At 43.6% G+C, this 26,248-nt stretch overlaps 1 protein-coding gene across 1 annotated transcript in view; it reads left to right on the top strand.

Annotated features, from left to right (window-relative positions):
* TPST1 (tyrosylprotein sulfotransferase 1) overlaps window positions 1-26,248 on the top strand; it is a 54,421-nt gene that overhangs the window by 9,550 nt on the left and 18,623 nt on the right. The window contains exons 2-3 of the mRNA XM_080940874.1: window positions 11,152-12,097; window positions 23,649-23,847. Of these exons, the coding sequence (XP_080797000.1) occupies window positions 11,253-12,097; window positions 23,649-23,847 (1,044 nt within the window). The 5' untranslated portion in view covers window positions 11,152-11,252. The remainder of the gene's footprint in view (window positions 1-11,151; window positions 12,098-23,648; window positions 23,848-26,248) is intronic.

Here is a 26,248-nt window from a genome sequence, read left to right as displayed (position 1 = left end):
AGGTTGCAGAAAAGGAAGTGGTTGATTTGGGACTGGAGGATGGGACACAAGCACCCAGAGAAGGCTTCCCTGAGGAGATGTGCATAAGGGCAAAAGGAGCAAGCACAGGCAGTTAGTGACCAGCTGGGGCTGGTGGGAGTAGTCCTGAGGGCAGGCACCATGGCACCAGTCCTGCTTGGGGGAGAGGGGAGGACCAGTGTGTGGGTGCCCTGGAAGCTGCTCTTTAAAAGCTCTTCCACATGTGGACTGAGGAGGAAAGTCATTTAATAGAGCGTCCCTAGCACGTACGGTGCTCTGGCTTCCACCCCTAGCACTGCACAAACTAAGCATGGTGGCCCACACCTGCAGTCTGCTAGGACATGGAAAGAAAGGAGAGTCAGAAGTTCAAGGGCCACATGAAACTGTCTCTTAAAGAAGAAGACACCGTGACGTGCTTGGTTCCGCGGCACTGACGGAGAACCTGCAAGTGTCCTTCACTTCCTCTGCTCCCTGCTTCTGCCTTTCACAGTTCCACTCCGACCACTGTAAGAGGCTCACTGTTGCTCTTGTTTTGTGGATTAGAGAACTATGACTCAGTGCTTTATCTAAGGCCAGATGACTAAGAAGCCAGATTCGGAATGAGCCCAGCTCTCTCATCGCTAGTAATTAACTGGGTTTCTGCTAGACCAACTCAGAACCTTCTTCTCTTCTCCTTTTCTTTGTCTAGATTCATTCTAAAACGTACGGAGTTGGTAGAAAAGCTATCATCTTGACTGAGTGACTGATTGGAAATAAACAGATGGAACACATTTCCCTCTCTCTCTCTCTCTCTCTCTCTCTCTCTCTCTCTCTCTCTCTCTCTCTCTCTGTGTGTGTGTGTGTGTGTGTGTGTGTGTGTGTGTCATGGGTTACAGCTGGTTGTAAACATGAGCTTGAAGAATCCAGAAGAGGAATATGCCAGCAAAATCAGGCAGCATGTCTGCGCACACAACACTGCGAACTTGTTTGTGGAGGCCAGGGACAACGTTGTGGAGTAAGTTCTTTCTCTTTTATACTGGTTCTGGAAACAGAACTCAGGTCTCAGGCCTGCATCATTGGGCAGCAAGTACCATCACCTGCTCCACTCCGTCTTGCTGGCCCCATCTTAGCTTCTTGACAAATGTCATACATGTTCAACAACAGATGGTTATGTTGAGCCTTCTGTGATCCTCACTGAATTTCAACAAGTCAGCTTACCAGTCTCATGTCAAATGTCCTCCTCCACATACCTGCCCTCCAGTGGTTGAGACTCAGCTCAGCTCCCAGACACTGTTTCATTTAAATAAGCTTCAGTTTTTAGCTTGTGGCCCCCCTTTTTTCCTCCTGACCACGGGCTTATTAAAGTATGCGGTTCCATTCTATTCTTGTTCTTTGCTCTTTGTCTTTGGGTCTACAGCCAGCCCCCAAAGTGTTCTGGCCATGCGTTCTGCCTGCTCTGACATGGTGCAGGGCTTGTAAAAGTGTGCTCACTGGGTAGGATTTGAAGTTGCTGCTGAATGGCAGAGTTGTTTGAGGTTAACTGCTGGACACATGCATTGGTGAAACCAGTCATGAACTACAGTGAGTTTTCTTTATGCCTAGGAGCTAGAAGGGAATGCAGAAGCTACCACAGAATGGCTGTTGGCTGGCAGGATGCCAGTGGCTTTGCTACACTGAATAGTGGGGAGTTCATGATTAACCGTGGGAGCTGATGGTTAGTTAGCAAAGGAAAGAAAAGGCTTAGGGGCTTGGTTCTTTTTTTTTTAATCTTGACCTGACACATTTTCTAAGCATCTTTTTGGACCTGGAATGTGGCTACTTTCCTGGTTGTAATAGCAGGATGTCTGAGCTCTGCCCGTGAGTGCATATAACTGGGTCTGTGTGTGCAAGTGAGTCTTAGCATGGGCTAACTAACCACCAACATGTACCTGTGTTTGTTGACTGTTTTCTTATTACAATTTTTTGAGACTTATTTTTGTCTTATTCTTTGAGATTATAATCTAATTGTATCATTCCTCCTTTTTTTCCTCCCTCCATATCTTTTCATGTCTCATTCAAATTCATGGTCTCTTTTTCTTTTTAATTTACTTTTATTTTATGTACATTTTGTTTTGCCTGTGTGTGTGAAGGTGTCACATCTTGGAGTTACAGACCATTATGGGATACTTTGTGGGTGCTGGGAATTGAACCCTGGTCTTCTGGAAGAACATTCAGTGCTCTTAACTGTTGAGCCATCTCTTTGTCTCTTTTTAATTGTTGTTACATATATATGTATATATGCATATAAATTTCTTAATATAAAAACACAACCCACTCGAGCCATGTAATGTTACTCCTATGTATATGTTTTCAGGATTGAGCATTTGGTATTGGATAACCAATTGGTATATTCTTCAGTGGAGCAGACTTTCTCCTGCTCTCAGTGTTCCTTAGTTGTCTGTTACAGGGACCAGAGGAATCCATGAGCCAGTGAAGTCCCGTGTGGGTATATGTTGTTGACACGGGTACAATCCAGGACCCACTGGAAATGTCAAAGCCTTCCTGTAGTCCACGTAGGGATGTTGATAGTATATGCAGGAAATTCTTTCCTCAAATATTCATTCACAGCCTGAAGACTGCTCCCCTACAGAGACTGCTTCTACTAAGGTTAGCTAAACCTTGCCCCATGACCCAGCTATAAGCCACAAACTCTGTCTTCTTGGCTATCTGTGTGTAATAACTCTGCTTCCTTGTTCAGCTGGATGCTGTAATCTCTCTCCCCTGGCCAAACTCAATAGAACAAATATGCTGAGCCTCCAGGGCGCTACAGTTTCTCAATCAGAAAGCCCAGACCATACAATCCCAGCTTTTGTTTGTGTCTGTCTGTCTGCCTATTCTTCATTTCTTCATTGTTGCCAGTCAGGTCTCCTTGGAGTTCATGGTCTAGGGTTGAGGCCTCCTGAGCATACATCCATCCACATTAGCCTCTCTGCAGATGTCATCCTTGTTCACATCATGGTCAGGCAGCCAAGTTGGTGGGAATTCGTGGGTGTGGCTTCTCTCTAGTGTCTAGGAGAGGAACTCTCACAGCACCTTCCTGTTGTGTTCTTACAGTGTCCCTCCCCTTCATCTGCACTTCTCTTTGAGCCTTAGGTTCAGGAGTTGTGTTGAAGTGTTTATGTCATACTTATGGGTGTTTTGCTTGCTTGTATGTATCACATGAGTGTCTGGTGCCCACTGAAGCCGGACGGTATCAGATCCCCTGGAATGCAGTAGCAGCAGTTGTGAGATGCCATGCTCTAGGATTTGAACCTAGGATTTGTCTTCCAGAGGAGCAGTCAGTGTTCTTAATTGCTTAACCATCTCCCCAGCCCCACCAGCCTTTCCTCCCAGTCAATAAAACAGCTACAGAATCCATACCAGGACCAGCATTGTGGCATTTTCGTTTTATTTGTCTATCGTGTGTGTGGATATAGGAGAGGTGGATGATGGGCTGGTACCATGGCATGCATGTAGATGTTAGACAACTCGCAGGAATTGCTTCTCTTTCATTTTAATGCGAGTTTGAGGAATTAAATTTAGGTCATCAGGTTAGCAGCAAGCATCATGGCCAGTCCTTACTGTTTTCATTTTTTATTACTTACTTACTTATTTATTTGAGACAGGATCTCACTAGGTAGCCCTGACTGTCCTGCTCTGTAGATCAGGCTGGCCTTGAACTCACAGAGGTCCACCTGCTGGCCTCCTGAGTGCTGTGATTGAAGGTGTGTGCCACCACATTTGACAAATGTTTTTACTATTTATTTTATACGTGTGGGTGGTTTGCCTGTTTCTCTGTGTATCACAAGCATGCAGTGTCCACAGAGGTGAGAAGAGGAGTTGGATCCCCAGAACTGAATTTACAAACAGTTGTGAGCCATCATGTAAGTGCTGGAAACCAAACCCAGTTGCTCTGGAGGAGCAGCCAGTGCTCTTAACATCTGGGCCATTTCTCCAGCTCAGTGCTGTTTCTAAGAAGTGGAATTACTTTGTAAAATGTGCAGAGATTTGGGGGAGTGAAGGTAAGATGCTTGCCTAGCACTCGAAGCCCTTTATTTGCTCTCTGACTCTACACAGGCAATGAAAGGGGAAGAAGGGGGTAGGGGTGGGGAGATTGTGACTTTCCAAGCCCAAAAGCTCTCTGCTCTTTCTAAGTCACCGCTGTCACCTGTGGAGACAATGGGGCAGTGGAACCGTTCTGTTCATAGCGTTGCAAGCTGTGTTTTACACCGCCTCACTTCTTTCTCTTTCTCTTAAGGCTAAAAATAAAGTGAAACATTCTAGGGCTCTGTGCTCTTGAGCGTACCTCCGCATAGGCCCCAGGTGAGAACACACCGCTACTGCTTACTTTGAAAAGATGTGACGGAGCATTTCAGGTGCTGGGAAGAGGGGTCTGTGCCCGTGTCACACAGATGTCTATGCACACTTGCACGAATGCAGTGGCAGCATGGGTAAGGGACATGGTCAGGTCAGCATATACTGTGCTTTTTTTCCTGTTTGACTTCTCTAGCCTTTCCTGGTTTCATTGGTATCTTTGTATCTCTTTCATCTGTCCCTCCCAGCACCCTCTTAGCTCCTTCTCTGCTGAACCCTTCTTCCCACCAAGCCCTTGTACCTCCATGTCTTTTTAAAAAATATTATTATTATTTTAATGATGTGAATGGGGGTATGTGCATATGAATGCAGATGTCTACGGAAGTCAGAGGTGTGAGATCTCCTTGAGCTGGGGTTACAGGCAGTTGTGAGCTACCTGATGTGGGTGCTAGGAATCAAACTCAGGTCGTCAGGAAGAGCAGTCAGTGCTCTTAACCACTGAGCCATCTCTCCAGCCCCTACCATGTCTTTTTTTCCTTTCTGAGCTCTGTCTCTGTCTCTCTCTGTGTCTCTTTGTCTCTGTCTCTCTCTGTATGTGTGTCTTTGCCGTCTTTGCATCTGTGTGTGTTTCGTGTTGGCATGTGTGTTCATGCAGATATGAGTGTAGATGGTTGGACTCTCTGTGTCTTTCTCAGTCTTTGCCTACTTTACTGAGACAAGGTCTCTCACTGAACCAGAAACTCGCTGTTTTGGCTGGTCTTAGCTGGCCACTTTGCCCTGGGGAATCCCTTTCTGTTTCCCAAGTGCTGCAATCACAGGCAGCTACCAAGCCTGCCCAGCTTTTTTTATGTGGATTCTAGGGACCCAGACTCTGGTTCTCACAGTTGCCTGGCAAGCGCTTTGTCCTTTGAACCATATCCTGGTGCTTTCTTCTCAAAGGGCTGTTTGCCAAGGGTTTGAAAAGAACCACAGCAAGATGTAAGTAGAGCCCTCAGGTTTAACACCGTCCCTTATCCAGAAACTGCCTAATGGCTTACTTCAGAAGCTTTCTGGAGGTGCGGCACACAGTGAGAGTCGGCCCCCTGCTAAGCCTGCTGTGGTAGATACACAGTGCAGACAGAGCCTATGGGCTTTAGGGATTGCACATCTTTTGGGATAAATACAGTCTGTAAGATAAACTGCAAAGGGACATTGGAAGAATTGGTGAGACTTGGAGAAGTGCTGAGGGTAATATACTGCTTGAACCTCAGCCTGTGAAGTGGGCCGACCCAGAAGCCCCTTTTAGCAGGGACGCAATATGGATCTGTGAACTTCCAATTTGAGAACCATCCAGAGAGGGAGTCGGTCTTTGTAAGCCAATGGAAAGTGAGAAGATAGGAAGGCGAAGCCAAAGACCCCCTCTTTAATTTTTAGCTGGTCAGCATGCCCAGGCAGTCCTTCTGTCCTTAACTAGGGACATCCGATTGGCTAGAGGTGCAGAAGTCACAGGTAGGGTCAGAAAGATCTGTGTTCTGAGAGTACATTGGAGGATCTACTGACACATGCCAGCATGCTCAGAACTAGAGTTGAGATGTTTCAGTGGGAAATTGGTAATGAAATAACATTTTCTTTTTGAGCTGTAGTCTCCAGCTCAGGTTGGCCCCAGACTCCAAAATGTAGCTAGGGATAGCTTTAAAGCTAAGGGTGGCTTTGAATTCCTCATCTTCCTGCTGGGCCTTCTAAACACTGGGATAGTAGGCATGCCCACCCTGTTAATCTTTTTTTTTTTCAAGACAGGGTTTCTTTGTGTAGTCTGCTGTCCTGGAACTCTCAGTAGACCAGGCTGACCCCCAGTTTAGAGATTCACTTGCCTCTACCTCCCAAGTGCTGGGATTAAAGACACTTGCCGCCATGCCCAGTGAGTGCATCCTGTTAATTTTTGTTAGGGGTATACCTTTTATTTTCTATTTCAGAGGGGCAGCTAGTTATTTGTTTTTGATTTACAACTGAGTGCTGGGGATGGAAGCAAGGCCTTGTGTGTGCTAGACAAACACAGCCACTGAGCCACATCCTTTAGCTGACTTTCACCGTAATGCTAAGGTAATTTTAAAAGACATTCAGTCATCTGTCAGCTATTGAATCCTGACAGTTGTCAAAAGTTAACAAGTTAAATGTAATTTAAAATATGAACAGTGTACGTTTTAATCAAAAAGCCTTGCTAGTTCAGAAGAACTGTTATTGTTTTACTTCTCAGCTCTCCTGTAGCTTGCTCTAAAACAAATAGAATGTTAGAAAACCACTCCTGTGACAATCTGAAGAGAAAGCAACCATTATTCAAGTCCCTAAAAACTCTGCTCTGTCTCACTGAGTTAATTGTGTATGCTTTGTCCAGATTTCAATTATTTTGAAATTTTCACTGAAGAGTTTGTAAATTAGACAAGATGAAAGCCTTTTCCTTAGGATCATTTTCCTGTTGGTATCAGTAAAATTCATCCTTCACTTCACTCATTGCCCCTGAACCCATGGCACTGAGCGCTGTTTGATCAGAGGCATTGTGTAGCAGTTGGACTATTTAGGGGCGTGGCCTCCTGACCTAGATCCACCCTCTCATTTCTATGAGAGGCATTGTGCTTTCCCTCCTATTTTCCCTCATTTAAAAGAGAAAGACTGAAGCTGCAGAGATGGCTCGGTAGTCAAGAGCACATTCTCTTGTGCCCACTGCTCACAGCTGCCTATAACTCTAGCTCCAGAGGATCCAGCACCCTCCTCTGGACTCCACCAGCGCCTGCATGCATGTACACACACAATACAATTAATTAGTAATAGCAATCTTTTAAAAAGAAGAAACAAAACTTACATATAGAAAGACTGACCTTTTCCCTGTTGTTGTTATTGTTTAAAATGGAGTGTCACATAGCCAAGGCTGGCCTTCAACTCTCGGTCCTCCTGTCTTCACCTCCTAAGTGCAGGGATTATAGGCGTGTGCCACCATGCTGGATTTATGTGGTACTAGGCACGGAACCCAGTATGTCATGCGTGATAGGCAAGCAATTTCCCAATTTTTGTCTGTGCAGTGCACATGTGGGCATGCATGTGTAGGGAGGCCTTACAACTCCCTCCAGTTTCATTCCTCTGGTGCCATCCACCTTTTATTCTACAAGTAGGTTAGGCAAGTGACTTGTCTTCACCTCCCTGTGCTGGGATTGCACACAAAAGCACATAGCATTTGTGCTTGCATATGCCCTGCTTTTAAAATGTGCCATGTGCGCCTGTGTATATGTAAACAAGTGTCTGGAGGTCAAAGAAGACATTGGAAGTCGGTTCTGCTTCTACTCTGGCTTCAAGGCCTTTACCTTCTTAGCTCCCTCCCTACCCCACAACATGGATTTTGAGGGTGGAAATGTGGTACTAGTTTTTTAAAGTACTCTGCTCACTGAACTTCCATCTTTAGGACAATCTGTCCATTAGTCATTTTAGGTTAACACCATTCTGATATCTTTATAGTTCTGAAACAGCAAAGTGTGAGTCCTCCAGCTTTATTCTCTGTTAAGGTTGTTTTGGCTAGAATGAAATTTTTACAAACCTAAATTTGATCAAGTGACTCCTCGCTTAAAATGTTTTAAGTCTGTTCCATTTAATTATGTCACACAATTCCCACCCCTAGCTTGCCCTACAAGATTTGTAGTCCGGCCCTGACTGGCTTCATCTCATTTCTGCTCTTGTTCCCTGCCTTGTAACTACATTGGCCTTTTCTCAACTTATTGACAGCTTTCGAACGCCTTCTTAATATGGGCTCCTGTGCTTGGCACGCCCTTCACTTGACACTGCCTAACTCCTACTCAGTCTTCACATCTTAGCCCAACTGCCACTTTAAAAGGAAGATGGTTTGAGGAATGGCTTTAGTAATGTGCTTGCCTAGCCAGCACAGGATGGGAATTTGATCCCCAGAACCAAGTGTGGTGCTGCATGCTTTTAATCCTAGTGCTGGAAAGGTGGAGACCGGCCTGGCCTAAGGGCTCCTCTGCTTGCCAGCATGGGTAAATGGTGAGTTCAAGGCCAGTGGGAATCCCTGTCTCAAGAGGTTGGTGGTGTTTCTGAGGAGTACACTCAAGGCTGACTTCTGATCTTTACATTCCTATATATCTGACATACACACGCACAGAGAGAGAGAGAGAGACACAGAGAGAGACAGAGGGGGAGGTGGGACCAGATTGGCTTCTATTTAGAATACTGAATTAGAGACTAGATTATGGCTAAGAGTATTTGCTGTTGCCCTTCCAAATGACTCAGGTTTGGTGCCTAGCGCCCGTCTCAGGTGGCTCACCACTGTCTGTCACTCTAGTTGAGGCATCTAATGCTGCCAGGTAGTTATTTAGCCCATTGGTTCTTTGTATTTTTATTAGCTGCCCTGCTGACTTATTTCCTGCATGTTAAAATGTCAAGCTATGTCCCCTGTCCACTGTCATCTGGGTGAAACAGACCCTCAACTTCTATAGACTGTCCCCGGCCCCCAGATTTATAGATTGCCCTGCCCGGTCTAGTTTGGGAAAGTCCCTCCCCCCCTTACAATGTACTTCTAATTTCATCAACCAGAATGTTACTGTCCTAAGCTTGGATCTAATTGTGCTTTTTGTTGGATGTCTTTTCACCATTGTTTCTTCTTCCCACACACTCCCTTTTCAATTGAGTCCTGGGATGGCATCTTAAGTGTGTCTTCCATATAATGGATACCATTGTGTATTAAGACATTTTAATGCTGTATTGCTACCAATTATCTTAAATTGATGCTGCTTCTTTGTAGTCTTTTTTTATTAAGGCAATCTTTTAATCTCAACCTATTCTTCAGGATTCTTGACTGAAGTTCTGTGCAGTGCCTGTCAGAATAGCATGTGCTCAGATACATCAAATAGATTAATATGTGAATAAACAAAACCCAGCTCTCCGTTGGTGGTGTAGCTCATTGAGACTATTAAGATATTTTTCAGTTATGTATTCATATTTAGAAAACAGCTGTGTTGAGGTGTGATTTGTATGCCATAATCCTCCCCCATTGTTAGTGTAGGATTCAGTGGTTTTATTAGATTTTATAGTTGTGCAACTCTGACAGTCAGAAAAGTTTTTATGTGCTTTGGAAAGTCCCACATTGCTGTGGGCAGTTAAACCCTTGCTTCTGCAGTCTGTTCTCTGTCTCTGTATGCTTGCCTGTGTGGATATACTGTATCTCTGTGTGTAGTTAGGACTTTTTAGATAGTTGTATGGCAGCTATAGTCCAGCCTGACCTCTAGAGCTCAAAGTACAGCCCATGCTAGTGCCAAATGCCCAGCATTCTGCACTGGGATTATAATCGGAACCATACAAGCTTCTCCTGGACTGACCCCTTAGTGCCTGAGTCGCCCAGGCAGGACTGCGGCGGCTTCAGCCTGCTGGAGTAGCTTACTTTCTTGTGGAGCTTGACAATGCGCTTGAGCATGTGCCTTGTTTACCTCACATTCAGCAAGCTCCCTGCCACTTGAGAGCAGAAGTTACCAGTGCTGTCAGTACCGTCCTGCGCATGGTGTCTGCTGAGTCGGGAGATGACTGAATTACAGACCTGTGATGTTCTGACTGGCTTCTACAGTTGTTGGTTGTAAAGGTTCTTAGGTTGTTCTATTCCTCTGACTGATTCCAGAGCACTGAAATACCCACTTATTAATCAAGCTTTATAATAGTGGTTTTGGGAGGTGGGAGATTGTCTGCATTGTCACTAGGCCAGAGCTGAAAGTCCTGACTTTTATTCTTATTTTATGCGTATGGATGTTTTGTCTGTATGTATACACACACACAGATACACACACACACACAGAGAGAGAGACACACACACAGACACACACACATGTGTGCCTGAGAGCATCAGATTCCCTGGAACTGGAGTTACAGATGATTATTAGCCACCATGTGGGTGCTGGGAATTGGACCCAGGTCCGTTGCAAGAGCAGCACGTGCTGAGGTGCTGAGCCACCTCTCCAGCCTGTCAGAATGTATGTAAACTTCTTTACTGTTCTAGTTAGCATTCTGCTGGGAAACAGAGTCAGCAAGATCACACACAGAGAGGGGAACATAGGACAGGATACACTTAGGAGACACATCACACAGAGGGGGGGACGTGGGACAACTAGGAGATTGATTTTAAGGAAATGGTTCCGTGATTGCAGAGCTGCAAATTAAACTCCAGAGGACAGTTAGGCACATATGAGTTATTCTCTGGGCTCTAGGGAAGTAATTTATCTCTGTTATAGAATACACAGCTAGTGATGGGGGCGGGCATTGCAGTTTAAATACAAGTGATCAGCATTGGATTAGACTCTAACATTAATGTTGTAATGTATTAAATGTTTGCTAAACTTGCTGTTAAAAATTATTTTCCATTGTGAGTCAGATACATAGCTTCAGATTTCTTAACTAAAAAAAAAAGCTATTTCTGATTATAAACAGTTTTGTTTGTTTGTTTGTTTAGGGGTGGTTTTTTTTTTTTCTAGAGGTTGAACCTGGGTCTTCCTGCTAGGCAAGCACTCTGCCATTAAGCGGTATTCCTAGCATCGTTTATTTTGGGACAGGATCTCATGAAATTGCCCAGGCTGGCCTCGGAGGTACTTACAATGCAGTCCGCTCACCTCAGCCTCCTGAGTAGCTGGGTTATAGGCCCACACCACTGTGCTTGACTGGCTTGTTTTTGCTCACATTTGTGGCTTTTCTATTCTTAGGACAGTAGAGCGTCCAGATTGCTTCCGTTGCTTTTTGGCTATAACCATTGATGACTGGTTCACAGACAGTTGTAATGTGATGGCGATCTTTGTTTTCCACCAGATGCTGATCATCTTTCCGCAGTAGAATCTCCATGGCCTGAACATTTCTTGACAATAATTTTGAGCAAAATATATGTTTAACAAGAAGATAACCACATCAAGATGGTTGGAAAGCTGAAGCAGAATTTACTCTTGGCGTGTCTGGTGATTAGTTCGGTGACAGTGTTTTACCTGGGCCAGCACGCCATGGAGTGCCATCACCGAATAGAGGAACGTAGCCAGCCAGCCAGACTGGAAAACCCCAAGGCAACTGTGAGAACTGGTCTGGACATCAAAGCCAACAAAACATTCACCTATCACAAAGATATGCCTTTAATATTCATCGGAGGTGTGCCTCGGAGCGGAACCACTCTCATGAGGGCTATGCTGGATGCACATCCTGACATCCGCTGTGGTGAGGAAACCAGGGTCATCCCTCGAATCCTGGCCCTGAAGCAGATGTGGTCTCGGTCCAGTAAAGAGAAGATCCGCCTGGATGAGGCTGGTGTCACAGATGAAGTGCTGGATTCTGCCATGCAAGCCTTCCTTCTGGAGGTCATTGTTAAACATGGAGAGCCGGCACCTTATTTATGTAACAAAGATCCTTTTGCCCTGAAATCCTTGACCTACCTTGCTAGGTTATTCCCCAATGCCAAATTTCTCCTGATGGTCCGAGATGGCCGCGCGTCAGTACATTCAATGATTTCTCGGAAAGTTACAATAGCTGGATTTGACCTGAACAGCTACCGGGACTGTCTGACCAAGTGGAACCGGGCCATAGAAACCATGTACAACCAGTGTATGGAGGTCGGTTATAAGAAATGCATGTTGGTTCACTATGAACAGCTTGTCCTACACCCTGAACGGTGGATGAGAACGCTCTTAAAGTTCCTGCATATTCCATGGAACCATTCGGTTTTGCACCATGAAGAAATGATCGGCAAAGCTGGGGGTGTTTCTCTGTCAAAGTGAGTAAACATACTCTTGTCTGTCTGTCTGCCTGTCTTTCTCTCCCCCGGAACTCCCCCCCACCCCCGTTTCTTGAACCCTGTATTCAGCTGATAAAGATATGGACCTATGCCACTTATGGTGGATCTTGCCAGCACTTGGGAGGTAGAAACAAACTTCTGTGAGTTCAAGACCAACCAGGTCTATGAAATGTTGCATGCTAGTCAGGGCCACACAGAGAAACCTTGTCTCAAAAAAGAAAATAAAAAGAAAAAAAGAAAAGATAAACACAAGCCTGTGTTTGTGCTTGTTTTTCATTGGTTTCTTTTGTTCTTTCACTACCAGTATATTCCCTGTATTTCCATTTACTCGTGTGTGTGTGTGTGTGTGTGTGTGTGTGTGTGTGTGTGTAATTTGTGTTTGTCTGATCACTCTAGACCCAATTTCTATGCAGTGAAGGCTTTGCTCATTGATCTGGACTTCCATGTCCTCATTAGGATTCAGTGACTTCGGATCTCTAGGTACATTTGCAAATTAGAAGAATTGGCTTTTTTTGTAGTTTATATCAGGAAGTACATCTACCATGTGTGCATGCATTTAGTGGGTTTGAAGCATTTAGTTACACACACACACACACACACACACACACACACACACAGTATCTCAAAGCTACCAGGCTAGCGATAGAATAATTTATTAGCTGAGGATGACTTTGAACTTCGGTCCTCTTACCCCACCATCTGGTGTACACACCAGGCCCAGTTTGTGCAGTGCTGGGGATAGACCTCAGGGCTTCTTGTATGCTAGGCAAGCCCTTACTGAGTCACACCCCCAGGCTAACTTTAGAAAGCGTTATGTAGAGGACAAGCACATTGTTATCTCTTTCAGGGAAGAGATTGGTAAGCCACAGAAAGATGTCCAGAGCTTGCCTTGCTGGACTCCTGTATTTTTCCAAGGGCTTGTGCCCCATGCCTTGCTTCTTGAGTTCTGTGAAGGATACACTGTGCTTTTATAAAAGGCTACAAAATTTGGGCACCTAGTTTATATAAGAAGTTTATTAGATTCAGTGTGCATAATACAATGACTTTGGTATTTTGTGAAATGTCAGTGCCTGCTTCCTTTCTTCTGAATGCTATAGCTGTCCTGACACCGATAACCCAATTTTTTTTTCTGCAGTGCAAATGGAAGTTGCTATTAAATTCAGGAAAGTAAATTGGCTATACTTAAAACTTCACTTCTATTCATGTATATTCCCCCAGTTTAATCAGCTCCCTTAGAGCTCCTCACACCTATACTCTTTGTGTGGGTCTTTCTGAGTGCTCTTCTTTGTCCTTTAATTATGCTTAACCCTGTGTTAATTTTTTATTTTACTTTATTTCTCAAGACACTTTTTTTTTTTTTTTTATAACCCTGGCTGTCCTAGAACTTGCTATGAAGACTAGGCTGACCTCAAACTCACAGAGATCTGCCTGTCTCTGCCTCTCGAGTCCTGGAATTAAAGGCATTCACTACCATGACCAGCATATTAGAATATTTTTCTTAATAAAACTCCAACTTTGCTTCATTAGGAAAAAAAAAAAAAAGAAAAGCCATGGCCCGTCCTTTTGTGCCAGCTTGCTTCCATTAAGGAAGCTTCTTGTTTCTTTTCCTTTTTTCTTTCTCAGTGTCTATGGTTTGTACATGGGTGGTTCAGCTGTAGACTCACCTGTCACGGTCCTGAATTATATGGTAAATACTGATTTTTCATGTAGATGATTTAAAGGAATCGCTGTATGCTTATACCTACCTGACTTTCAGTTATTGCTTATGTACATTAATCCTCATATAGGTTGCTGACTCAGAGGAAGTTACAGCTCCAGTTGCCATTGTTAATTTATTGCCCTTTCAAGATAAAAGACTAAGTGGTTTTAAAATGGTTTTAATGCAGGGTCTCAGTAGCTCACTGGGCAAGATCATGAATTCCTGGTCCTTCTGTGCACCACCTTGTGTCCTGGGAGGATTCTGTACACATGGATTCAGTGAACCACAGACCAAAAGTATTTAGAAAAAATTAAACTAAACACACAGACCCTGTCTTGTTATTGTTCTTTGAACTGTGTAATATAAATGTATAGTACATAAATGGAGCAGGCAGCTCCGTTTTACAAGTGGGGTCCTGCACTGAATGAAGGGGGGGTATGAGCATGCGTTAAATTGTATTAGTGTTGTATATGAAAGGACCTGAATGTGTTCTGTGGAAATGCTTGCTGTGTCATTTAGTCTGGGTCTTTAGTGTGTACAGATTTTGTTATTTGAGGAGTATCAGTAAGTACGTCCTCCTAACATCGAAGGCTGACTGTATTTCATTCCTTATGTGTGTGTGTTGGCTTGGAGGCTCTAATGCTAGTTATCTATTGATATAAACCCAGTTAGCGAGAAAAAAAAAAAAAAGTAGAGGAGGAGGAGGAAGAGGAGGAGAAAATCTCAGCACTAGGAGGCAGAGGCAGGTGAATCTCTGTGAGTTTGAGGCCAGCCTGGTCTACAAAGTGAGTCCCAGGACAGCCAGACCTGTTACACAGAGAAACTCTGTCTTGAAAACCAAACAAACAAAAAACCCAATTAGATTCTTATATTCCCAAAGTAGAATTTAAAGAGGTAATGTTTAAGGTAATTATAGTGCCTATCAGTTAGAGGGACATTTGATACGTGTAGCTGTGGAAGCCCGATGTGGGCTTCAGATCTCCTAGAGGTAGAGTTATGGGCAGTGGTGAGCTGTGAAGCACGGGTACTGGGATATGAACTCAGATCCTGCAACTAAGAACTGGAGTTTCAACAGCTTTCTTAAACGCAGAGCCGTTTCTGCAGAGTATTCCCAGAGTGCAGAGTACTTTCGCTGTCCTAACAGTGCTCCCATGGCCCTGAACATCGTTTTGTTTGTTTGTGTGGTTGGTTGGTTTTTCTGTACTCTAGGCAATGTTTTGCTTTTTCTAGACTGCATAGAGTTGGAACCATAAGTATGTAGCATCTTCAGATTGGCATATTCAACTTAGTAATTGCACTTACATTTTCTCCTTCTGTTCCTGGACTAAGGTGTTGATAATATCCTGTTGTCTATATGTATCACAGTTTCATGTGTTCATCATTCATTATTATTCATCCAAGAAGCTAGAGACTCAGCAGTTATGAATAAAGCTGCTATAAACATTTATGCAGATTTTTGTGTGGGTGTAAGTTTTTATCTCATTTGCATAAACACCAAGGAACATGGCTGTTGGATCATAAAAATACGATCAGCTTGGTTAGAAGCTGCCAAGCTGTGCTCCTGGGGAGCTGCATTGTTTAGTTACCCCCTGGGATGATTCATTTCATTTGTCAAGTTGACACAAAGTAGAGTCGCCTGGGAAGGGAAATCTGAGAGAGATTCTGTTGAGGTTACATTTTCCTGTGGACAGGTCTGTAGGGGCTTTCTTAATTGGAACTGAGGTGGGCAGACCCACCCTGAATGTGGGCAGCTCTGTTTTATGAGCTGGGGTCCTGGACTGAGTAAGAAGACACACACAAGCATACATTCATTCGCTGCTCTCTATTCTAGGCTGTGTGGATGTGATGTTATCCACCTAGCTTAAAAAAAAAAAAATCTGTGGAATAGCCTTTAAATGTGTTTCTTGATTCTAAATCTAGGTCACTTTTGTGTGATTATTTTCCTCATTATTAATAACACTTTTCTGCTCATTTATGTGCTGGACATTGTCAACATTACTATTTTGGGTCTCGGTTATATTTGTACTTTCTATAAATACTCTATAAATATCGAGCGAATTCAGTTAAGTTACTTGGCCAGTTTGAATGTGTGGTTGGGATTTTGTGGGTATGATTTGTTTGGTGAGTCAGAAGATGCTTACTTTATGTTTCTATGATCAAGGCCTTCCTGAAGGCTGTCTCCTGCATAGATTCCTCCCACCTGGACGGTAGGAGCAGGGTCTGTGCCACTTCCACATTGTTTTCCACGTTTCTTCCCCCTTATCACAGCTCTAGAATCCCTGTTCACCTTTGTCTCTGTCCTGAAAGCTCCAGCCATTCTCCCTTCCTTGGGTCTTTCTGCTCTGGTTTTTCTTAGTGTCCACCAAATCCACCTTCATGGTGGGACATGTAGCTCAGACTGGCCTTGAACTCTCTATATAGTTGTATCAGTCAGGGTTCTCTAGAAGCAACAGAACTCATAGAATGAATCTATATATACATAAAGGGGATTTGTTGGCATGTAGCCCAGGCTAATTCAACAGTGGCTGGCTGTGAATGGAAAGTCCTAGAATCTAATAGTTGTCCAAGGCTGCTTGTCTCAGCTAGTCTTCAGGACATGCTGGAGTCCCAAAGAAATAGACTCCAGTGCCAGTGACAGAATGGCTGTGCTAGCAAGGTCAGGGCAGGCAAAGAGCAAGGCCTCCTTCTGCATCCTTAGTTCCACTCCCAGCAGAAGGAATGGCCCAGATCAAAGGCATGCCTTCCCACCTCAAGATCCTGACCAAAGCCATGTGTCCTCCCGCCTCAAAGGTCTAGACTAAAAGTGGATCTGTCCATTTCAAACCAAGTAAAAGATTTCTCAGCAGTGTGCCCTCCTTTTCTGGATTGTAGTTCATTCCAGTTGACACCAAGAATAGCCAGCACATGGTCTTGAATTTCTCATCTTCCTACTTCTCCTTTCTCAACTGAGATTTCAGGCATGCGCCAGCAGTCCCATCCCCTCTTCCTTCTGTAATGTGTTAATACATTCTGGCTTTTGTCATGGGAACTGTGCTGTTGTGAGTGCTCAGTTTTCTGCTGTCTCTGTATAACACAGTTGTGTTACTTTTCACTGTGTATTCCTAGTATGCCGAGGCTGAAGAAAGCCCGAGGCTAGTCTTCTCCACTCAGGTGGCTTGGATACTGATGTTGGTCACAGCTCTGCTGCAGGTTCATTCGGAATTCAGTATCAGTTGTCATAGAACTTGTCATAGTTCTCTCATAGCTTTACAACATCGTGCGTTGGCAGGAAGTGTTTGATGCGCTGATCTAACAGGACTGGAGGGAAGGGGCGTGTTCAAGTGGTTTTAAGTGCTTTGCTGGGGACCGAAGTGAAAGTTCCGTGGTTAGAGAACACTTGCTGCTCCTGTAGAGAACCCAAGTTCAGGGCCCAGTACCCACATTGAGTGGATCACAAGTAGGTGTAATTCTAGTCTCAGGGGTTCTGATGCCTTCTTTTGTATCCACTGACAATTGCAAACGTATGCATGTACATACACCCAGGTACACACATATAATAACACAAAGAAATATCTGTAAATCTTAAATAAGAGATGGGAGGGATGGCGCACCAGTTAAGAGCACTAGCTGTTCTTGCAGAGGACCTAGGTTGGAGTCCCAGCACTCTGAGGTACAACAGTATGTAATTCCAACTCCAGGGGATCCAGAGCCTTCTTCTAGCCTCTGTACACATCAGGCACACATATGGTGCACTTACATGCATGCAGGCAAGACATTTATATACATGAAATAAAATTAATCTTAAAATGTTTGCTGAGATCATTGATTTAGCACAACAGATAAGGGTGCTTTCTGCCGAACCCGATGATGTGAGCTTGATCCTGGTACTCATACGGTGGAAGAGAGAACTAATCCTCGAAAGTCCTCTTACATCCGTACTTACTATTCCATGTTCACCTCTAAAAAGTGATTGTAATAAAAAACTTACTTTGAAAGTGTTTTCCTGGGTGGGTGAGATGACTCCGTGGCTTGTCAGTCTTGCCTTCAAGACCAATGACCTGAGTTTGAGCTTGATCCCAAGACCCATATGATAGAAGAAAATGACAAGTTATCCTCTGATCTCGTGTGCAACACACACACACAAACACACACATACACATGTGTGCCCATGCACGTGCGCAATCCACACATATACACCACACAAACCACACATGTACACCACATAACACACACACACATTAAATAAGCAAATAGTAATTAAAAATAAAATATTTGGCTCTTTTATGGTGACATCAGAAAATAAAGGTGCAGGAAAGAACTGTGGAATTCTCTTTTCCATAAGAGCAACATGTATACACATATACAACTCACATAAAAACAACCAAACCTATAAGAATCAAGTTTTTGAGAAATCTAGAAATTAGTCACAAGCTCTAAACATCAAGAGATGTTTAGGGCTCGAGAGATGACTCAGTGGTTAGGAGCACTTACTGCTCTTGCAGAGGACCTGGGTTAGGTTCGCAACACTCCAAGCCTCTGATAACAGTTTGTAACTTTGTACAGAGATCCTGACATTCTCCTCTAGCCTGAGTGGGTACTGCATGCCTGCGGTGCATAGATATACTTGTGGGCAGAAACACTCATGTGTGTACAATAAAACTTTATTAAAACCATCTTGGGGATACTTATTTTTAACCTATCTGAAGTTCAGGGGTATTGATTGGGTTGTAGTATTGAAGTTGGTATTGGTTGTGTTTTAATACCCTAGGCCTGTTCATCATTCTTGAATCAGGGGGACTGAACTGACAGCCTGCATTATTACCATTTTTTGTTTGTTTGTTTTCCTCTTTTTGTAGTTGCCTGGAAAGCCAGTTTAAAAGTCTCTTTATTCCTCCTGCCCTAGAACTAGTTTATCCCTGAAGCTGCCATCAAAAGCATTTACAGAGGTTTTGCCATGCTGCCTGAGTCAGTAGATAGCATTGTGGACAGACACCAGAAACCCTGAAAACATACAAGAACTCTGACATGTTTCTGCAAGTGCAGATAGCCTTGGTCCTGGACATGGGTGCATTATGGGGAAGATTTTGGTTGATCTCAAGGCTCCACAGAAGCAGGAGACAGAGGCAAAGGCAGTTAGAAACCAACTGGCTGAATACTGTGCTCCAAATACACACAGAGCTCTGTGGACTGAGGCATATGAGGAACCATCACAACCAGTCTGACAAACACAGACTTCAGTGCTATACGAAACAAAAAAGACACACAGACATTGTAGGGTCCGTTTTGAAGAAGATATACTAAGCAACACAGACTACAAACTGTGTGTGTTCATGAGTGTGGGGTACACCTAAGTGCTGATGTTGGTGCACATGTGTGTATGCTTGCAGGGGCTAGAAGTCAACCTTGGATGTCTCTCCAGTACGTTCCACCCTGATTCTTTTGACACTGGGTCTCCCTTTGGTCTGAAGTTCTCTGTTAAGCCAAGCTGTCCGGTTCCTGAGCCCCAGGGATTTGTTGTCTCCACCTTCCCAGCACTAGGATTCTATTAAGCACGCACATTTTTACAAAAGTTCTGAGGATCAAACTCAGCTCTCCATACTTGCAAGGCAAACACTTTATGGATGGAGCTATCTCCCAAACTCTGAGTAATTGATTTTTAAATTAAAAACAAGCCAGAGGTAGGTAGAGCTCTGTAATTTCAAGGCCACCTTAGTCTACATAGTGAATTCCAGGACAGACGGTTACACAGTAAGACACTGTCTCAAACAACAGCAAAACAAAATGCAATCAAACAAAGAAAAAACCCCAAACATAAGCCCAAATCTAATTATGAGTCTGTTGGTTTTTGTGCTGGATAGTTGAGGTCTTGTTTTGTTTTGTGTTTTGTTTTTGTGAGCTTGACACAAGCCAGTCATTTGGGAAGAGGGAACTTCAGTTGGGAAAATGCTTTTTTAGGGGCTCTGTGGAGAAGACTTAACAGTTAAGAGCGTTTGCTGTTCTTATGGAGAACATCCACATAGTGCTGTAAATCCAGTCTTAAGGAATCTAATACTTTCTGATTTCTACAGGCACCGAATGCATATGGTATGCATGCATGCATGCTGGCAAAACAGTAACACACATACAGAATGAAAACGAGTAAGTCTTTAAAAATAGAGAAAACCTCCTCTGTGCAGATAGTTCTTAGCTGTGTAAGAAAGCAAGCAGAGCAAGCCATGGAGAGAGCATTCCGGAAAGAGTGGCCTTTGTGGTCTCTGCTTCAGTTCATGCCTCCTCCAGGTTCCTGCCTGACTTCCCTCAGATGGGCTGTATAAGCCCACTAAATTCTTTCCTCCCCTAGTTACTTTTGGTCTTGGGATTTTATCACAGTGACAGAAAGAAAACTAAGCCAGTTAGCATATAGACTTTTAGTTGGCATTTAAGTCCTTGGCCCCTTATGTTACTCTTGAAGTCCAGAAAATGCTCATCGTAATTGTAAGCAGTGTTTAACCACATGGTTGTTTACCTCATGCTGGAGGGCCAAAGCAGCATGTGTTAGTGAGGGAACTGGGATGCAGTGTTTTTACAACCACATTAGGCCATTAAAAAAATGAAATCAGATCTGTTGTTCATAAAGAATGCAGCTCTGGCTGGCCACACAGCAAGATGTTGCTCCACAGAGAAGAAACTAAGACAACCAGAGACAAACTGCACCAGAACTGCTTTCACCCAACATGGAAGAAAAAAGACTGAGGCGTGGCCAACATGCGTGGGAGTGGATCGTTGACTAAAGGGGACCTTATGCCCCTTGTTCTTGGGTTAACTGTTCTCTAAACAGGGAATGCTCACTGTTTCTAAAACACAGAAACAGGTTTCCCCAGATTTTTTTTTTTATTCAGCAGATGAGGAGAAACAATAAGATTAAAACTATTTAAAGCAATCATGAAAATGCATTTTTAAAATTAATTTCATTCCAGAGACAATCACCGACTTTTCAAGATGAATATTGAGCTTAAACAGGTTGATTAACTTCAAAGAAATTAAATGTGGTAAACAATTGTTCTATATGAGATGATTACAAATGGATTGTTTCCAACCATTAAAGAAGATACTCTAATGTTACATAAATCATAAGGGAGAGGCATTGTGCCTGACACTTGTAATCCCAGCACTTTGGAGGTGGATCAGGAGTTAAAGGCCAGGGTCTGCTACATGGAGAGTTTGAGACTATGTTTGTTAAGGTTTCTATTGCTGTGATGAAATACCATGACCAAAAGCAAGTTGGGGAGGAAAGGGTTCATTCATTTGGCTTACACTTCCAGATTGCTGTTTTTCATAGAAGGAATCTGCTCCACAGCTGAGGCATGTTCTTAATTGAGGTTCCCTCCTTCAAATGATTTTAGTTATGTCAAGTTGGCATAAAACTACCCAGCACAGACACCCAACTGGCTGCTTGAGACCCTATCTCAAAAGCAAACAAAAAAACAGGGAAGGTGTGTAAATCAGTGGTTCAGTGGTTGAGGGGAGTCCTGCTTTTGTAGGGGGCCTTAGTTTGACTCCTAGCTGTTCACAACCAGCTGTAACTCCAGGATCAATTGTGTGTGGTTTTAACGTTATCTTGCCACAGATTAGACTCACCTGAAGAACTGTCCTGGTTGCTCTGATTGGTGTGGGAAGACCCACCACCCACTGTAGGTGGCACCTTTTAATAAAAGCCCAGATACAGAAAGTTTGTGAGGAGGGAGACTTGTGCTTGTGTGGCCTGAGTAGCTTTTCTTGCTGCTGGGTGAATTTGCTCTGTTGTTGCTGATCCCTTAGATAATAGAACCAGGGATCCAAGCTTTCACTGTGGGATAGACCAGCAGCCCTCCGGGAAGCTTCCAGGATTCTGGCACTTGATTGGGACTACTGAGGTGCTCTCCTTGTAGAATGAGTATTGGTTGTCATCCTCCAATTAGAGACAGCTACTGAGACATTCATCCTCAAGAACCAAATAAAACTACCTGGCTCTCAGCTTCTCAGATGTGAATTGGCTGATGTTACTATTTTAACACTTACTTAAATTCAAACACACACACACAAATATGTGCACAACACACAACAGGACCCTGACTAAAACAGGATCTGACAACTCTGACTTCTATAGGCATCTACACTCAGGTACTCGTGCCTACACACACACATGCGTGCACATACACACACACATACACACACACACACACACACACACACACACACACACACACACACACAAATAAGGGTGGAGAGAAGGCTTAGGCGTTAAGAATTCTTGCTGCTTTTGCAGAAGACCTGGATTCAATTCCTGTTACTCAAATGACAGGTAACAACCACTTGAAACTCCAGTTTCAGAGGCTCCAATGCTCTCTTCGGACACACATGTAATATGTAGACATATATGCAAGAAAACACCCATACACATAATACAAAACTATAATTTAAAAATTTAATCTTTAAAAGCTTGTCACTTGATTTAATCACAATTGTCAATAGAATTAAAGGAAGGAAGCTTTAGATAAAAGGTGTAATATCTCTCAGATGCTCAAATCTTAAACAATAGCAATAAAAAGAATTCAACTGTATTTCAAAGGCTGTTAAGCTATCATGACCAAATAACTTTTATTTTAGCAACTCTCAACATAAATGAATCCATTAGTGAATTAAAGAGAAAAGCCCTGTGTAGCCTTGGCTGACCTGGAACTAGACCTAGTCAGCCTCAGACTCATGGAAATCCACCTGCTTCTGCTCCATCTCAAGAAACTTCTTGAGCAGCTATCATAGTGATGCTGAGAAGGGAACAGAGGCTGGACCATCATGAGTGACAGTTCCGGGGAGACGGAGGGTGCCGGAATGCTAGCCAAAAGCCCTGGCACACTTTAAGAACATGTCGGCTGCTTTCTAAGACTAAAGGAGATGTTCCCTTCTGCTGTCCATTCATTTAACTTTGTGTGTGTGTGTGTGCTCGAGTGTGCACTCGTGTGAGTTTGGGTGGGTGAGCACATGTCAGAGGACAACCAGTGTGAGTTCCCCCTTTCTACTATGTTGGTCCTGGGGATGGAACTCTGCTTGATAGGCTCTGTGAAAGTACAGAGGTAAGCCATGCCGCTGGCCCATGCTGTCTGTTCTGTTTGCTTGGGACCAGGCCCCTGGACTTTAAACTATATGGTGAGTTCAGAGTGAACCAGGCTGGCTTTGAATTTGAAGAAATCCACCTGTTACTGTCTCCCATGTGCTGTGCCAGCACATCTAGTTCCCATACCGTCTATGCTAATTGACTTATAATGCAGACAATTATGATTTTTAAATTAGAGAGTGTGTATGTATGTGTGTGTGTGTGTGTGTGTGTGTGTGTGTGGTAAGCATGAGCATGTGTGGTAAGCATGACTGTGTATGGGAGAGACTGTGTGTGTGTACTTGTGTATGTGCACTGTCATAGGATAAGTTTTGAGAGTCAGTTGTCTTCTTCCATTGTGGGTCGTCAAGCTAGACTTCAATGCATTTACCCACCGAGGCATCTCACCAGCTCGGACAATTCACTTTACATCCTAATATTAGTTCCCTCTTTCCTCCCAAGTACTCTGTCACTCAGACCCCCCCCCCCGTATTTCTCCCTCCCTTTCCCTGAGAAGGGGGAACCCCCTCTGGGTACCCACTTCTTTTTTTCTTTTTAAGGACAGTCTCATGTAGTCAGAATGACCTCCAACTTGCTCTGTAAGCAGTAATAACCTAGAACTTCCCATCTTCCTGCCTCTGCTTTTGGAGTGCTGGGATTCTATGCATGCCACATGTTTTGGTTTGTTTTTTGTTTGTTTGTTTATATTTTAAATAAACAGTTGTTTATGGTGTTGTTTTCAGAGTGGAAAGATCAACAGACCAAGTCATCAAACCTGTCAATGTGGGGGCTCTATCGAAGTGGGTTGGGAAGATCCCCCCAGATGTCTTACAAGACATGGCAGTGATTGCGCCCATGCTAGCCAAGCTTGGATACGACCCATACGCCAATCCCCCTAACTACGGAAAACCTGACCCCAAGATCCTTGAAAACACCAGAAGGGTAAGTGAGACCACCCCCTCCAACAGAACTAGGGAAGACAGATACGTTTTTTTGGGTTTGAGTAGATTTGTCTTGTTTTGTTTCTTGCTCTTTATGACCTGAAAATTATCTTAAATTACCCTTGTCTAACTTGCTGAATGTTCTATCATCGGAAGTCTGCAGCATCGGCAAAACCCTTCTTCCCAGAAGCTGTGGGACAGCAAGCAGCATGCTTTGCTCAAACGTTTGCACAAACGACAGAATTATTAGTGACCTTGCTTCTGGTTTCTCTTTTCCTCTCCTTAAGTGCAAGGACCACTTTGCCTTTAAGACTTTGTTTAGATGAGGTGTGGTTTCTTGACCTCTTGAGGGCTAGCCGGTATCTCCATGAGAAGAATGATTATATATACTAGTCCTCTGTTGAAAGACGTGGGCTGGAGAGATGGCTCAGTCAGAAAGGCTCCCTGCTCAGATAGGAGGTCCTGGGTTCAGTCCCCACAACCCACAGAGAAGCTGGCCTCGAAGTCCACCACCATACACATGTGCTCATGCGCTTCCCCAAACAAGTGTAAGCACACATGCATAATAAAAACGAATACAGTGCGGCATGGAGAGACTGCCCAGCAGCTAAGAGAACTGGATGTTCTTGGAGAGGACCTGGATTTAGTTCCCAGCACCCACATGACAGCTTACAACTGTCTGATGCCCTTTTTGGCTCCAAGAGCACTGTATGTATGTGGTGCACTTACATTTAGGCAAAACAATTATACAATAAAAACAAGTAAATAGGATCACAGCTTTATAAAACACTGTGCTAAAACCTTAATCTGAATAAATATCTTGATGGTTAAATCTGATTTCAAATCATTATTCTGCATTTCTGTTTAATTTTTTTATTGGTTAAGATAAACATAAAATTTAAAACTTTTTTTGGGATCAGGGTTTGGGGAGGATTCAGACAACGTCACCTGGTTGGCTCAGATTGGTCTTTAATTTTTACTCACTATGTAGCAGAGATGCTGGACACTGAGCTCAGGTTCTGTATTTTTGGGTTTTCTTTAAGGTTAGATTAATAAAAGTGAAATTAGACCAGGTGCTTGATATATGCTGGTGCCCATGCATGTATACAAAAGACCTGAAAAACCAGCATGATGGAGATGTCTTCTAGCGTTCTGTTAATTTTAATGTTTCTCTGATTAATGTAAGTGAACATTTCCGGTTTATTAGCTGTTTATGTGTTTTACGAATCCCCCCTTAAGTTTCTGAAAAGTTTTGTTACACTGACTGAAGTTTTGAACTGCCATTTGTTTAATATCAAATCAGCATCAGCCCAGCATCCCACTTAGCAATCCCTGAGATGCTTTTTGTAATGGGCTGATAACCAGCTTTCTCCTGTGCACAGAATGGAAGGGATTTCCATAAGCCAAGAGACATGTGTCAGTAGTATTTTGGGGTTCCCAGGAGGTTAGAGTCTTACTTGTGCAAGTAGTCGTGGCCAGGTTATTCTTGGCTTCCCTGAGTGGAGGTTGGGAGAAATGCTGTGGTATGAACCAGGAGACTCGAGGACATGTTTTACTCACTGTGGCTTTTTGAAAGGGCTTCATGACGCACACCGGGGGCAGGCGGTTGAGAAAGAAGAGATGAGTTCCATGTTGGAGCCTTTCATAAGATTGCATGCAATGCTAATGTGCCTGGAGTTGTTTCACGTTTAGCCTGCAGGCTGTGACACACATGTGGAAGTCAGAAGATAACTCTATGGAGAGGTTCCTCTCCTTTCACTTGTATGTGGGTTCCGGGAGTCAGACTCAGCTTGCCCAGGTCTGCACCTGTTGTATTTCAGACCAAATCCTGTGCATCTTCAAAACTTTACCTTTTTATTTTTTTCCGCGTGCCTGTGGTGACTCAGATGCTGACAGTAAGCAGCAGTTGTGAGCTTGCATCACAGTCATATACTACGAAAAGCTCTCCAAGTGTCAGAGTTGTGTGGCTCCAGAGAAAAAAGATGGTGGCTGGAGAAACTGTGTATTTACCTAATGTGGGAAGTGGGAAGGAAGCGGGTAGGAGAAAAATCCCATTTGACTGGGAAGTAGACATCCATATCTCTAGTCCTAAAAATGTTGGTTTTCATAGAGCGTGCAGAGCCCAAAAGTGGTGCTGTCTGAGTCAGCACCTCTTAGGAGTGCATTGTCCAATTCTAAATGAAAGTCATGTGTGCTGCGGTTGCCGTGACTCACACAGTAAACTGCAAACGAGATGCTAACACATTCCATACCCTCTTCCACAAGGCTCTAATCCCCAGATTGTGGCATACTTTAATAAACGATGTTCCCCAGGTCACGTTCCAGTTTCTCCCTCTTCCATTGCTTCCTAGCCTTTTTAGACCTAGTGACTTCTTTGAGAGAGTAATAGAATATAGATTCTT

This window comes from Micromys minutus (assembly GCF_963924665.1).
Source record: "Micromys minutus genome assembly, chromosome: 29".
In the NCBI taxonomy this organism is placed as follows: domain Eukaryota; kingdom Metazoa; phylum Chordata; class Mammalia; order Rodentia; family Muridae; genus Micromys; species Micromys minutus.
This window is presented reverse-complemented; position numbering and strand designations above follow the sequence as displayed.